Below are 17,186 nucleotides of genomic sequence, written 5' to 3'. Positions count from 1 at the left end.
GGGCGTCCATACGAGTATCGAGCGGGTGCGAAAGAATCGATCATCGGCAAGCATAACCCGATAAGATCGCGTCAACTTTCGGACGATAGGGATCTATCAGTAGCGGACATTTAACAGATTTCTTAACAGGTTACGTCAAGTAGTGTTTACCAAGAAATTTATGATCGTGTCGACGCATGATCGGTCCGACGAACGTTTGGAACGCGCCCAGGATGATCGTCTTCTGGTCCACGCGTGTCGGTGCAGTACAAATCCATTTGACAGGGCCGTGCACACGACCGGGCAAAGTAGGCCGGGCTTGCGAAGCATTTGGGGCTCCTCTTAAAGCATAATACGGGCTCTAACCGGATGTTTACGTCGGATAGAGAATAGGTTCGCAGCGATTCCTGGCCAAACACGGTCGAACGCTGTGCCGTCGCAAGCGATTTGCCGGTAGGCCTGCTTAGATAGGACCTAACCAATGTGTAGCCGCGTAAACACCGGCTAACAGATCCAACCAAGCTGATCCGACGCTTATTGACTCGATCGGATATGAAACGATCACTGTCGCACTCGATATTCTTCGAACCGTTCCTTCACCGGATCGATCCTGAGCTTTCATCCAATCTCGCTCGCTGGTTAGTGCAACAATCACCTGTACGAAAGGGCTTTCGATATTTTACGACCTCTTGTCCGATTTCGCGGGAACACTCCAGATTAAAACCCGTTTTATCGATTCATCGCGGGCTCCTTTGATCTCCCCGCCAACAAATTGCACGCCTGACACACAGTTGTTCTTATTCGTTCCAACGTGCAACCATTGACTTGGTAAACGGGCTATATTCAATTTTCAGCGACATAAAGACCTCAATATTTTTGGTATAACAGATTTCACGGCACGTGAGTTTTTTTCATTCATTCATATCCACAGCACGAATATATTATGAAGTCACGAAAATAATACATACATAATACTTTTGGTATAACAGGTCGCACACATGTGAGTGTTCAATCGGAGCTGGGAAAATATTAACCCTTTTTGTGTATCACGTTATTTAATTTGTGGTATTTGTGAAAATATCTACCACGATTTTTATATGATATGTATTACGTGAAACCATAGAAATAATTGTTTCTATTGTTCTTTTTCATTCTAGTTAATGCTGCAAAAAGTTAAATTATTCCGAAGTAATTCTATTATTAAGTAATAATTGTAAGTAATATTGTTAATAATTAAGTAATAATGTTAATTATTAAGTAATTCTATTGTTCAAGCGAAAATGAAAGACGATGTTTTAATAGTTCGAATAAATTTGATTGAACGATGTAAATCTTGTTTTACGTTGGTAAGAAGATGTAATAAATTTTACGTGACGAACGGAATTACTTTCTGAACAACCTAATAGATTCTTAAAACAGACAATTATAAATATACGTCTTATATTACAATGTATATTTCTTTAACTGTTCAGGAATCTTGCGATGAAATCTTTTTGTAAAGAGCTAAGTAGATTTTAAATAATATTTTATAGATGTATGTTCTGTAATGAAGTCTATTTGAGTTAAAAGTTACAGCAGATGCTCGGAAAGATTTTCTCTCATTTTCGTTAATCAGAAAATTTTATGGTAAAAAAAGAGAAATACAAATTAATTTACAATCTAAACAAGTTTTGTTTTTAATTTATCATTTGGAGAGAGAATATAGCTCTGCCGAGAGCAGCAATATTTACCGTGGAAACGGAAATGTCGCGTATTTAATGTTGCATATTCATTGTTGTAAGAGACCCCTCAACAGGCAGTTCCAGTGCATTCTGCTGTATGCACCGCAGGGTGCACGGCTACACGTGTGCATCGGATGCAACGTGTCCTTCCGCAAGGAACTGTTAGGACATGCGAGACTCACGAGGAATTTTCTCGAATGTCCTGCAAGGACACCAGATGCGAGGTGAATTTAAAATATCGCCGTCAGTCAGATTGTCCTAGGATGACGGAACGTACACCTTCCAGTAATACGTTTTTCTGTACACCTGTTTGACGCCAACTTATAGATACAATCCTTGACAATGTTCGCAGACGAAGCAGCGGAAAATACTTACAAACGAGAAGAATTTTCTACATTTCTCTGTTTGAATTGTGCGATTCTCTTTCGTCCGGATGGCATGCTTTTTATTTGCCGACCCTCCGTGAAACAATTTTCTTTTTGTGTCTAGGAAGAAGTAACATACACGCGTATGTGTGTGATACCGTGAATATAGGAAACGATAACCTTTTCATGCAAATTATCTATCGATATGTGTGTGTTCCTATACAAAAAATATTTTGTACATTTCGCACACTTTACATGCGGATATTTATAAAACAATTTGTATTTGGTATCACACGGTGATTATATTTTGTGTATCGCTATGACAAAAATAATTTGTATATTTAGCAGACTTTACACGTGCTCGTTTATCAAACAAATTGTATTTGAAATTAAACACTGATAAAAATATAATTAAAAGATAATTGGAGGCTTTTAACTAAATTTGTCAATATTGGCAAGCTTAAACCGGCCTGATAGGACATGGCGTATCCCGTCAATTTTTGAGTTATCAACCTGCTTTAAACAAAATTACAATAACAATAATAAAATAATGCATAACACGTGCGCTTGTATTTTTTATAATATTATTGACAAATATATTATTTGAATTAAACATTTCCTTACTAAAATTATATTTTTGAACGTTCTGTTAAAGAAATTGATTAGGGTATTTCATAGAACGTCAAACTTATCACGTCACATTTTTATACCACGCTCGAGTTAATCGAGTTAATCGCAAGGTAATAAATTGCCTTGAATAAAATAATCTGATAGCATCTCTTGCGAAATTTTCGGTTGCATGAACATGATGAACCTTATTTAAATATTAAACCAATAAAACACTCCTCCAACGATGTTCACAAATTTGTGATGATATTCTTCGAAACAGATACAATAACAGCAATTACCCCTGCCTTGGCGTTGAGTATGATTGCAATACGCAGCCAAGAAGGTTCCGCGACATTTTTCTTTTCCAAGCAAGGCCAAGAACGTTTATTTTCCAACGTTCTGCTCTCGCAAAGCAGTCTTCAACATGAAGAATGCCATGCCACGATTGTGCAACGTTGGGTAAATCGGTGTTATTCCACGTTGGATTAATGAAACTACCGGCGGACGCGACAAATTTTGTTTTACATCGGTCCGGGACGGCATAAGCGATGTAGGATTGCGAATATAAAGTACCGTGCCAAACTGCCGGGTCCCTGCTTGTCGCAGGAACATTTTTATGTACGGCCACGGTTAGAGCGACGAACACTGGCAGTCCCCAAGTTTTTAGGTCGATCTCCTTGCATCCCCTAGCTTTCGCGCGATTTAACGAGCTTATCTCATACTCCGTGAACGAATTATGCGTTGCGAGTCCCATATGAATAGAGCAGATCGGTGGGCTGCGGAATCGCGTATGAAAATATACGATAACCCGAAACGAATCGAATCTCGGCATCCACGAAAATTTTCAATCTACTCGGTCCTAACTAGGCTGCAGATTTCATGCATTCATGGCAAACATCAGTGGGTATGATTTAAAACCATGAAAGGGTTGAAAGAAACTATGAATGATGTACTACCCCTGGCGAAAAGGTATTCGAATATCTTTTAAAACGCGATAAATTCCTTAAAACTGGACTAAATGGTTTGAATTTTTTTTAAATGATAAAAGGACTAGTTCAGTGTACAATGATTAAAGCACTTTTTTTTTATTTTGCTACTACTTGGAATGACAAAAAAAAACTTTCGCGTCTTAACATTTTTGTCTGAAGTTGGAACGAAAATTTAAAAAATGTGTTTTGTAGATCTCGGTAATTTGTACGAAAACTGAAAATTTCATCGCAATCGGTTCACATTCTTATGAGTTACAAACAATTAAAGATCGTGAAAATCGCAGTTTTTTTTATGGATTTCAACCAAAATCGGATACCTAATTTTTACATTTTTTAGTGGCTGTAGCTTCTCGGAGATTTCTTTTTGTAGAAATTTTCAGTATGCATGTAAGTTACCGAAATCTATGAAACGCACTTTTTAGATTTTCGATCCAGGTTCGGATTAAAAGATTAAAAAAGAGAGTTTTCGATATTGTAAGGGAAATAATTTGTATATCTGAGAAGAGTATAATGGTTGAAAGATTATATATATGTATATATTTTCTCAGAGTATAATGAAAATATTGACACACTTTTTAATCAAATGGTCCAAGTGGAATAGTTTCTCAGATTAGTTGATTTACAGATATTAACAATGGAATTTCCACGTCTACTTCAGCTACAATCTAATAGCAAAATATTTTAATAGCCACAAAATGCATATGTTTTTAATTTTAGGCATGACGTAGACAAAAGGTTGAACAACTTCTGTGTGTTTATTTAAGATTACAATTTAATCCGAAAATTTCATACACAAAAGTCTAATATTTAGTAATAGCATATTTTAGTAAATACACCTTCGAATCAATAGTACGACCACGTCGGTTCGCGAAGGGATTACGTTTCCACTTTGAAAACTCGTGATTTCAGTCGATACATATCTATAACTTCTTTATCAATAAAAAACATGTAACAAACTGTAATCAGTTGGAGCACGATTGTGACTCAAACGTTTCTCAAGCGCACCGTAGATGATGTTTATATGCTTATCCTTTATATTTTTAGCGATGATATTCTTTTCAGTGTTAGGCGTTATTCGAATTATTTCGAATGAGTATTTATCTTGGTAATAATCCAAATCAATTCTTTTTAATCAAATATTTTTTTCTACAAAGTTATTCGAATAGAAATTGTAAAATTATTCGAAGAATAATGCAAATAATTGTTGACAGTTTCTGTTCTTATGTAATTTCATCAAAATTCATTTATTTGAATACATTTGAGATGGATACAATTTCAATTAATTATAGAATTATAAAATTGTCGATGCCTTTCTCTGCTCCCATAGAAAAATTATTTAATTATGCATCATTGATCAATCTATTCAAAGGTAACGAACAAATCGATTGTTTTCCGTGTGAATTCCTGTACGAATCAATTTATATTGTAATGAATTTTTATTCGGATAAATGTTTATTTACATAACATTCATTCGATTGGATATTTATTCGACGGTATCACACACAAATAAAATTGTATGCGTTGATCTTCGTCTCTTATCCGTTATCCGAATAAAATTTTGCCCACCTTTGATTCTTTTGTGCTTGGACCCATATTTAATTAATCTGCTGATTGAGATTCCCGCGTTGAGGAAATTCAACGGTATAAAGTGAAAAATGTTCCATGTGAAATGGAACAGAAAGGAGGGAACTATCCTCGTGACGGGCACAATAACTGCCGCGGAAAATCCGCGGTTTTCTCGTGGCCCGGGCCAAAAAGACGTGAGTTATGTTACGAATTCCGAATAGCAGCCCGTCGCGTCGCAGTCCTGAATGTTTCGCGAAAGAGATACTCCCGTGGAAACGTCTCGGAAGAATTTGTCATATCCATGAATTTCGCTTAACAATTCTGTTTTCCTCGGTTTCATAGAACGACCTATTTACGGTTTTTAATAACAGTAAACAAAAGTCTTTAACCCCTCGTATAACTTACGTACGAAAAATCACAGAAATTACCGCTTTCAAAGCTCGATTTCGCACTGCAATTTATTTAACTTTGCTGTTCTCTTCGTCACTAATGTACACTCATAATGTTAGGGTCTATTTGACTCGATATACAGGGTGTCCCAAAATTGTGGTATTACCGGGAAATGAGGAGTTCCTGAGGGGTCATTTGAGATAACTTTTTCCTTCGCAAAAATGCACTCCGCGGCTTCGTTTTCGAGTCATTAACGAATGAGTATAACTTTTTTTAAACTGGACTAAGTGACTTGAATTTTTTTAGATGATAGCGGAACTAGTCTTCTAGACGATGACGAAAATGCTTCTTTTTAATTTTACTATTACTTGGAATGACAAAAAAAAAAATAAGAACATCTCGTTTTTTAACTTTTTTTATCTGCGCCCATGGCGGAAATTTAAAAAATGCCTCTCATAGATATCGGTAACCTACATGTGCGCTGAAAATTTTATCGAAATCGGTTAATGGCAAAAATCGCAGTTTTATCAAAATTTTAATCTTTCGACACCTATAGCTCGACTCTGGGTTAACCGATTTCGATCAAATTTTCAGCACGCGTGTAAGTTACCGAGATCAACGAAAGGAATTTTTCAAATTTTTGTTATTGGCTTAGATAGAAAAGTTAAAAAACGGGAGTTTTTTTATTTTTCTCTGTAGTCCCAAGTAATAGCAAAATTAAAAAAAAAAGGCATTTTAGTTATCGTCTTTTTATCATTTAAAAAGAATTCAGATCACTTAGTCCAGTTTTAAAAAAGTTCTTACGTTTTAAAAGATGCATGCTCAATTTTGTGATTGACTGTACATCAAGCGTATTGTAAAAAATAATCATTGACCAACAGTTTGTTTTTCGCTTGCAACTAATATGTATTTACGAGTTGGTCGAGAGTCTCTACACCTTATTTAAACTTATTATAAACATAAGTGTTAGTTATACCAGTATCTCGGGCCGTAATAACCCGAACAGTACACCGGTATTAGCTGTAAAACAGAACAAGAACATTAAAATCTTGAAAAGTTTTACTTGCAAAGTAATTATTAAGCGATAGAGAGCACAGAAAACGACTAAGCGGTTCTTCCGTAAGTGACATGGTTGTGAATAAATGAAATTTTCGAGTCACTTAAACCCGAGCAGAACAGTGCTGTTAAATAGCTTATAATATTAGGAAATTGAGCGAATGAAAAATGAGTGAACGGATTTATGATAGATGATCGAAAAATTCGAGCATCGTTTAACGAGGACGAAGAAATCTTTCGAATCCCGATTCTCCCTTCTCGTTCCATTCGATCGCATGCAATTAGTACATCACGCGCGCCTCTAATTTGACTAATCGAATACTTCTGGACAGGTAGCGGCAGTCAATCTTGACACAAACACAGACAGTATTACGAGGAATTCCTTATCTCGCGTGACACGAATAATTGATTAGTTTGTTTGAACGACGCTCATCGATCTTCATCCTTTATTTGCCTCCCCACGCTCTCGATCAACTATCGTCGGTCTCCGTGTCGATAAAACGTTGATCAGCCACTATTCCAATTACCAGCTAAACAGTAAGGAACACCTGTTGTTCGAGAAAAACACATTGTCACTGAAAAACATGATTACTTTGCAACATCGACAAATAATGAAAATGGAAAATTAACAGAATCTCGCAGAATACGTGACAAACTGAATTTGATCAGAATGACTACTCGATCAGTCACATTATTGGTTTGGAAATCAATTTTCACTGTGATATATTCTAGCAAAACAAATGCTATTAAAATCTAAATAATATAGACGGATATATAATAAATTTTGTTTCCTCGGTTTTAGTTTGATAGAAAACATTATTTTGGCTTTGATTTGGGAGTGATGATTCGTAGTCGACGCATTAGACAACCGTTTTCCTCGTATTGGTATTAATCAACGGAATGTTTATAACTACATACGACAGCAGATGAGACAATCTTACGTGTCGTATCCCGGTTTGAACATCATTATCATTCATGTTTGAACAATGAAGAACATTTATTATCCAGAAAAGACGAGTCTACCTCGATGAGCATGATTGCTATTCAAGTCCAGCTTCTTATCTGGGAAATAATCGAGCGTGAAACGTGCATTATCTATTATTCAAATTTCTGTTTTCGCGAAAGAAAAATGTGCATCGACTTCGTAGAACAATGATTAAACTCGCTTCCGGGAAAAATCGAGTGTTAATCGATAAATGATCTGATTTCTATCTAAACGATACAAAATTTCTCTAATTCGAAAAGTACATATCGTATAATACTTTCTTAAATACTTTCTAGGAAAAAGTGACTAAACGAAACGTAACCGATTCACAACTTCAGCTTTTCTCCGCGGAGAAACTAAGCGTAAAACGTTCGTCGACCACCTTTTCAGTCCGCTGTTAAAACCGTAACGAGCTTGTATTGTCGAAACGGGCACCTTGTTTTCGAAGAATAATAATTTTGCAATGTTTGCTTCTTTGTGGAACGAAATATTGAACATGAAGGGTTGATCGAGGATTATTCCAATCCTTGTTTAAACAATGATGAATTTCCATTATCCACGAAAATACGACAGCATGGAGAAACAATTATTTTGCACATTCAATTTCTCTCTGAGGAAAAGAGTGCAGTAGAAAAGATTTTGGTTAATCAATATTTAAGTTTCTATTACAGGAATGAATAATTTCGGTCATTAGCAAAATATGAGAATAGACATATTACACTGGAAACAAGGCTTCTCACAGACAAGCTTCCTCTTTGCATTAATTCCTTCGTATGTAATCCCGATCAGGGCTGGGGAAAAATAGATTTTTTAAATAGTTTGTATCTTCTCATGTAACACAGAATTTGGGAAATAAACTCTCCTCGAAATAATAATTACATATGCAAATTGCATTTCCAAATATATTTAACTACGTAATGTTCATATGTAATTACTATTTCAAACAAAGTTTATTTGCCATTCTGTATTATATGAGAAGATATAAATATTTATAGTGCATTTACTGTTTTAAAAATCTGTTTTCCCCAGCCCTGATCCCGATATAGCTAAATAAACCACCTGATTTAAAGCATTAATAAATAAATAAATAAATGCTGATAGCGAACGTGTTAAACGACAAATACTTTCAATGTATCTGATAAAAAACCGAGCACGCGATGCGTTCCCGTGAATTCTTTTGAAGTGGAAAGCATTCCCCCTAATTCCACTTGCCCGGACAATGCGAACCGTTTCGAATTTTCCTTCGTCGGGCCACACCCGTTTCCATTATCGGCGTTCAAGATTCTTGTTGCGCTTCCATCCACTCGTAACTTTCGGTGGTATTCGCGAATAGTTGAATATCGATGGGAATATCATTGCCGTGGCGCTCGATATAGCCTCGTTGCACAGTTACGCGCACACGTAAGCGCGTAATGCAACGGCTCCTCTGTCGAGGCTCAGCCAGTGATACACCGACGGCCGCTGATACACGAATACTCTGCGTCAAAGACATAAATTCTCCCGTTCTTGACGGCTAATATTTCATGAATCGCGGCGAACGGGACCGTCCTCATATTTGTACATTAAAATGTGCGAAGTACCAATATTTCCGGTCTCGTTTCTTCCCTCCCTGCCGCCCCGCCGCCGTGCATCTTGCCGGCTGGCAATAAATAAAAAATTATTGGACCAGCATCAGACCAACGGGAACGAAAATTTATTTCGTGTCTTTGCCCGGTATCGGGTTCGGCAACCTGATATTATTATCGATCTTCGTCTCGATACGATGGATGGCTGCCATGTATTTTCCAGCGGCGCATGCAGATTGTCTTTGACGACTGCATACGTAACATCGACCACTCCAAGCCGGATACATTTACATTTGTTTCTAGTTAGCCGTTTCAGTATCAGAAGTACAAATGTTGGACGATTTATTGAATGTACTTTGATCACGTTACTTTGTTCTTTCTAGTAGCTAGTTTTTTGTATCTCGAGCGCCAAAGAGTTATGTGATTTTGCGTCGAAGTGAGAAACAAGTCGCGTAAGAAGTGTATTTTGAGCTTAATTTACCAATGTGCGCTATTTTAGTGTTCAATAATAATAATAATAATATTAAAAATAGTAATAACAATAATATTAATAATAATAACAATATTGCCAATAATAATGATAATACGTATATAGGTGAAAAACTCTTTGTAACAAAAAAAGATTTTGTACAGTCGTCACACGAATACAATAAAAATATGTATATATTAGGTCTACCGGAAAGTTCTGTCCGATAGTGTCACTTCAAGTTTCAATCCATATGCACATGTTGATTTGAGACATATATGACTATCTCTCTTTATCATTGCATTTACACACATGTACTCTCCTAAATAAACTGAAACAAAGATGTCTCATGTCATTATTAAGTGAGACGCGATCGTGAAAACATGGCTACCGATGATAATGCCAGACCACATGCTGCTTTGGCGACTCGTCAGAAAATCGCAGAGCTAGGCTGGCAAATTCTGTCGCATCCACCATACTCCCCAGACCTAGCACCCTCCGATTATCACTCGTTTCTCTCTTTGCAAAACTTTTTACAGGAAAAAAAGTTCAAAACTGAAGCTGGTGTCAACCAAGCACTAGTTGAGTTCTTCGCCTCTAAAAATAAATCATTTTTTAAAAATGGCATTTACAAGTTGCCATCACGCTGGCAAGAAGTCATAAATAACGATGGAAAGTATATTCTACAATAAATATTATTAAATGTATGAAAATTGTGTTATATTTCAATTAAAAAACGGACAGAACATTCCAGTAAACCTAATATATCCCCGATAATCTTTCATTTATTATATTAGGTGGACCGGAAAGTTATGTCGTTTGTTTACATTAAATTCAAGCAGATAAATATGCGCAGAAACGACATTACTTTCCGGCCCCCCTAATATTTCCTGTACTATGTATGTACTATAATATTACTACCGTTGTTAAAATAAGAATTCAAAGGAGAGATCAATAAAAAGTGGAAGAAATATTAGATTGTCAATTGTGGACTACTAATAGATCTTCTAATGGCTCAGCTATATTAAAAAGAAGATTAATCATTTTCATTCGACTATCAATCTCGAAGCAAATGCGTAGAACGTGTTAGTTGAGACATCTTACTAGTTTAAATTTATTATAACGTTCTCACTTCTAAATCTCTGATTTTTCAAAGGTTACTATCGATACCCAGGGTATTAAGCAATCATTAGATTGAAAGAAATGAAGACAGCAGTTGGAATAGTTCCACCACGGTACTGTCTGCCGATTCGAACAACTCTGACAACATCGAAGCTGTTGGCCACGGATAAATTTGGAATCGGATGAAATCGGCTCCAATAGACTGAATCGCAACCAACCGAGGATTCAGCTCGATTACACCTACACGTTCGTAGAACTTCAGACCCTTTAACACTATGATAACATTGCTCAACAGGAGTTTTAGCCTGCGATACGCACAGCGTGATCCTTGTGCAGTCTTTCGTCCGAATGTTTCCACCATTTTTCGAGAAACGATACCGCTATTTTCCGGAAAACGGTTTCTCTATTTTTCGCAAAACGGTTCGTTTCTTTTTCGAAAAACCGTTCTACTATTTTTCACAAAACGGTTCGTTTCTTTTTCGAAAAACCGTTCTACTATTTTTCGAAAAAAAAACAGACCTGCTATTTTTCGAAGAACGGTTTTTAATAGAAAAAAAAACATAGCAACTTTTATAGAAGCTTCGTGCCTGCTTAGTCACTCGCTGCTTCTAAGAAAGTTTGCATTAGCCGCACCTCGTACACGCTTTATAGGCATCTGGCGTTATTAGAGCAGCTTTAATGACGATGTGTAACGACGTGGTGTTATTAAAGCAAGGTTAACAAGCACGATTCCAAGAATAGTAAAGTTCGGCGGATTGACCTGACAGTTTGGTCAATGACGTAATGCTTGATTAATGGAAAATATGTTTCTCTTGAAAACGACGCTAAGAGAGAGGCGTGATCAGAATCTACAATGAAGTCAGTATCAATTGAAATCTTATTTTCTGAGTTAGAGATTCTGTAGTTTATTGGATTTTGACAATTTTTCTGAGAAACTAAGGGACTGCGATTTATTCTCTAAATTAGTTCACAAAATATCTATAATTTGTTTCATCGACTTCTAAACATTTATGCAGATATTTATGCAAACATAGAATTGGATCGATCGATTAAGTGTTTCATTGAATTATAAAATAAAATACATGCTTTTTTATAGATTTTGGAATTTATGAACACAATTTTTATAGATCAGTTGATAAAAACCAGTTATGAGAAAGAAATGAAATTTACCAACTAAAAAATGCCTTGTTGTAAAAATGAGATGTCAATAATGTTTGTTAACATGCACATGTCCTAGTGATTGAAAAATGTGTAAATGCGACAAATGCACAAGGATCCGCAATATAGTCATTAATAAATAAAATCTGTAATTTAGTTGCAACATTTCCAACTAAAGTTATTCCAGTAATTAAAAATAAAGTTATCCCACTAAACTCTAAGATGTTAAAGCCAATCTGCAAATTAAGTGACGAGATTTTCTATAATTTGTAATAATAGTTCGCAAACTTTTCCGATCATTTACTAAGAGAAGGAAACTGTGGTAACCCTGTGACTCTTGCAAAAGTGGAACATTTCAATGGATTAAAAGTGATTGCGTAATTACAGACTATATCTTGCATTCCATAACTATGAAATATTAAATTGAACGAAGTTTCAACTCTTCGTAATAATTTACTAATTTTTCAGATATTTCCACGAAAGCTGTAACAATACATATAGTACATATAACGAAGAAGTGGAACCTTTCAATGAATTAAAAGCAATTGCCAATTAGAGTTCACCTTGAATCCCTGTCGCCGAGACACTGAAACCTGAATTATACAAAATTTCTATAATTCAATTCTATTCGGCAGAAGTGAACAAAATTTTATTCGAATGACAGATAGAAATAAAAAAAAATGTATCCGAATACGATTTTATTCAAATAAGAATTCATTTGAATAAGAACTTTCTCGAATAAGAATTCATTCGAATAAGAACTCACTCGAATAAGAATTTATTAGAATGAGAATATTTCTCCGTATAGGAATTCATACGGAAAGTAATCGATTTGAATAAAAATAAATAAATAGATAGAATAATTTAAATATTCGACTGAAAAGAATTTATTCCTGTAATTATCTTAGACAAATATTTATTCGAAACAATTCGAATGATGCTCAACTCCGCTATTGGGTCATGACTGAAAATTGACGAGTGATAACAACGTGCTCGAAAACATGAAACTATTAGATGAATCAAACGCGATTGCTTAATTACAGGTAACTATTACCAAGGATACACCTTGCTTCTCTGAAAACGTGATTACTATGCCACGCGTGTAGTTTTCTGCATGCCTACATCGGAATCACTATTGTACAACCTCGGCAATAAAAAGCGGTCACCTTACGACCGCGATGAGTCGATCGTTGACAATCGTTTCGAGGACTTTCTCGGTTGCTTCTGCCGCGAGTTGCCAGTACTTTCCACGGTGAACGCGTGAGTTGAAACAATGATGATTCTCTGCGCAACGATCAACGAATGTGCCAAAATGGTGGTGTCCAGCCATCGTGATTCTCGGAAATCGATCCCATCGAAAGCTCTGTTTTGTTTCGGCGTGTGTTATAAACTTGGCGATATTTATGCGAAACAAATATCGCCGACAGGCGGCAGCCGAATAAATTTCAATTACGAGACGATGATGCTCCATTTACAAATTCAGTCGAAGAAGTAATGTCTGTGTAACGGCACATGACTTTAATCACGTGCCCAGTTAAGCCTAACTGTAGTCACGCGCAGCAGCATAATAATTAACCTCTTAGGTGGCGCCGGTCAACAATGTCGTTCAACCGTGCAGAAGAGAGTTCATCATTGATACTCAATTCGGTTAAAGTAGAACCCTCATTGATTCCATTACTCCGTATCTTTCTTCCTTATCTCCTTACGATTTTAGTGATTTTTTTAATACGACGTCTGATCATTCCATTACGACGAATCTAGGGGCGTTTTCTCTCCGTCGCGCCAACAATATCGCTTTTCACTAACTGGCACGATCGTTCACTGCTTTGTTTTATTTGAGCAGTTGAAATTGCTTTAGAGTTTAAGAAGGCTAAGCAAAGCTTGGGTTACCGACTAAACTCAACTGTTCAACTCATACTATGTGATCAATTGTTTTATTCGGTTGTTAGGGAAGTTTGTTTCGTCTTTCAAAAAAATTTTGTTCTGTAAGAGTGTTAAAAAAGCACTTGATTTAGTATTTTGCCAGTAAAAACTTCTATAAACATAAGATTTCAACAACGTTTCGAACGACCCAATGTAATTTATGATTTTGTTTCTACACGCAGTGTAGAACAAAAGTATAGTTTTAATAAATAAATTAAGTTACATATATTAATATGTGAAATTAATATAAATTACAATTTCACAGATTTTATATAATTTTGATTGTAATGTGTGCTTGAATATAGTTTATTCAGAAATTTCCTATGAAAGCAATGTTATGGTTGCAGTAACAATCAAATTGAATATTCTTCTGCTTTCTCGTATATCGGTGAAAAATATAAATTTTTGTAGAATTTTGTAATTAAAGTGTTCGAAGTAGACTTTGTGACATTTTAAATTATAATTCACAATAATGTTCAAATTGACAGCTGGTAGACGCGATCAAAAAGAAAGTACTAGGCCAATTAATCTGAAATTTTAACTGTATTTTAAAAAAGAGACTAATTATAATTTCATTAATTCTTTTTTTCTAGTAAACTCTGACATTCGAATTTAATAAATGAATACGAAAGCGACTCTGAAGGGCCACTAAAAATTGCTATACCATTCTTCAAAATAATCGTAACAGTATCAGATTCGTTTATATTTAAAGAACAGTTAAATTTGTAAATCGAGCCAATAGGCTCAATTTTGTATGTATAAATCGCAAGAAATCATATAAAATAGAAATACTGTAGATTGGAAAACACGTTTTGCTTTACGAATTAAAATGGCTTCGAGTGCAAATAGATAGATTTTTCGATTGTAAATAAACTAGAAGGGGCAATCACGCCAATCGCCAATGAAAACATTGCGGCAAGCATTCTAGTCTGTCGTTCATGAAAACTGTATTTACGAGCAAACAGAGCTAGAAAAGTGTGAAAATCTCAACAAAAATATAATAAAGTCCTACGCGGACTTTCAAATTCAGCAGTTTCACATTTCCATCGAAAAAAAAACAATGTAAAAGAGTGAACATTTTTTTTAGAAACAAAGAAATTGCCCGCTTAAGAAACATGTACTCACCGGAGATTGGCGACGACAACGGTATAGCCTCCCTCAATGTGTACCAGGCCGACGTTTTGAAGTATAATGCCTGTGGACAGCATGCCGATTAAGGCGGGAAGGGTAGTCAAGGAGAACAACCATCCCCCGAAGTGTCCCGCTATACAAAGAGCAGCGAGGCTGAACAGTTGCCCGCCAGGGGCAGCGGTGTCGCCTAGCATCGAGTAGACGATGCCCCAAAGTAGCAACCCTAACAGGAACAGACATAAAATCCGGGCGAATTTTCTGTAGCTGGGGCAAAATGGCTGGGGACAGACTTTCCTCCAACCAGGTGGTTCCCATGACGGAGTGTCGTCGCGACCGTGGCATCGCGCACAAAATAAGTATAACCACGACCTGAAACAAACGATCATCTTCCATCAGTTCAAAACAATGCGCCAATAAACCTATTCTTCGCGAGATATGTTCGTAAGTAGATCGTGCGATTTTGTGAAAAATAAAAATTATCTGCATCGATTGCAAAATGCTATATAGACATCTTTTATATTTCTTCAATTACTTTATTGAGAGAAAAGTTGCATAACCACGACCCGCAACAAACATTCATCATCCATCAATTCAAAACAACGCACCAATGTACACATACAATTTGTTTGTAGATTTTCATGTGCAAAATAAGAATTGTCTGCATTTATTGCAAGATACAAATTGCAAGATTATTTTATTCAGTTGAAGCTACAGTGCAACAGTATTCTTAATTTCTTTGAATGTTTTTACTATCCTGTATTTTATCTAGTCATTTTTTCTATAAGAGCATAAAAGCCGCAGTGTATTTATAATATTATTAGGCGTGTAGGAAAGAACACCATCATTGAATCTTTTAATTTTAAACTTGTAAATTTTTTAATAGTCAATTTAAAAATTGACCACTAGATCGCTACCTATCTTAAAAGAAAAATGGAATTATATTTTAGATTAATGTTTAAAGATTTATAGATTTTAATAATATACGTAGCTTTGTGTTGAGACCAAAAATAATGGATTTCTTTCTGGCTTTCTTATAGATTTTGGAGCATAACTGTATACATATAATTATTATACATTATAATTATTATAGTATACATATAATGTCCAAAATTATCTAACTGGACAAAACTTGAAACAGTAGAAAGATAAAATGAATTTAAGAAATTAACAAGGAGGGTTTAGCCTAGGTACATACATATGTATAATATTCTGACCTTCCAAGAATCATGAAACGTCTATTTTGTAATTATTATTTTGGTTGCGGTATGTACTACTTTAATACTTTAAAACAATTTTTTATAGGTTTTCGTAGGCTTTTATAGACCATATTTTTTATAGGTTTTTATATGTAACGATACAATACGTTAATCCGTAAAACTTAAATAATATTTTGATAAAATCATGAACACTGCATTTTCCTTCTCCCAAACTACATTACTTTGACTTTGTTGAAGTTTATAGGATGGTAGTTCATTCAGTTAACGAATTAAACTTGTTTTCATTTGATCGTCGAGAGATGATTGAAATCATACCATCCAACTGAAACATATTTTACATTCCTAGCGAACTTTTCAGATCCAAAATTGTCCTCTGCTAATTTCAGAAGTGAAGCTCGTATAACGTATTACATAAGTTATAATCTATAACGTTTGCTATTATACCCAGTTTCAGGTAACTCCGGTAAGTTCTGTCAACGTCTAGTATTCTGTATCGTGTTTCGAGCGGCGATATTCCAGCTATTCCAAACTCAAAGTATCACGAGATCACGAAACACAAAGTTAAAGGCGTGTACGAGCGACTCGGAAATACGAAACACAAATAGACTGCGCGAAGCGCTGTGTGCAGATTTAAAAGTTCTACCTAAGTCGCGGTTACACGGATGAAGACGAAAAAAAAAGGAAGTAAAGTCAATATACACGGTGGATTGGAAAAGTTCCAGGCCTCAATTTATTCAGATATATCAGTTGCATAATCTTCCTTTTGCTGGTTCGTCTAATTAGTGCAGACCTTTTCCTACTTCCGATGTGAAATTCAATCGATTTTCGTGAAATCGTTTGTCTACATCGCTTCAAAAAAGTATGTTTTATTAAGATGTTCGTGATTTTTTAATTTACAAGCAACCTTCAGTATGCCAAAGTCTCAACAATAATAAATACTTTAC

The 17,186-nt window shown here is 35.5% G+C and overlaps 1 protein-coding gene across 4 annotated transcripts in view; it reads right to left on the bottom strand.

The window, feature by feature from the left end:
* Positions 1-17,186, bottom strand: part of Nha1 (Na[+]/H[+] hydrogen antiporter 1) — a 171,294-nt gene that overhangs the window by 91,986 nt on the left and 62,122 nt on the right. For all 4 annotated transcript variants that reach the window (XM_076523728.1, XM_076523729.1, XM_076523727.1 and 1 more), the window contains one exon: positions 15,020-15,394. In XM_076523728.1, coding sequence (XP_076379843.1) covers positions 15,020-15,394 — 375 coding nt within the window. The remainder of the gene's footprint in view (positions 1-15,019; positions 15,395-17,186) is intronic.

Source organism: Megalopta genalis, chromosome 7 (genome assembly GCF_051020955.1).
Source record: "Megalopta genalis isolate 19385.01 chromosome 7, iyMegGena1_principal, whole genome shotgun sequence".
Classification (NCBI taxonomy): Eukaryota; Metazoa; Arthropoda; class Insecta; order Hymenoptera; family Halictidae; genus Megalopta; species Megalopta genalis.
The sequence above is the reverse complement of the archived record's forward strand: the minus strand, read 5'-3'. Positions and strand labels throughout refer to the sequence as shown.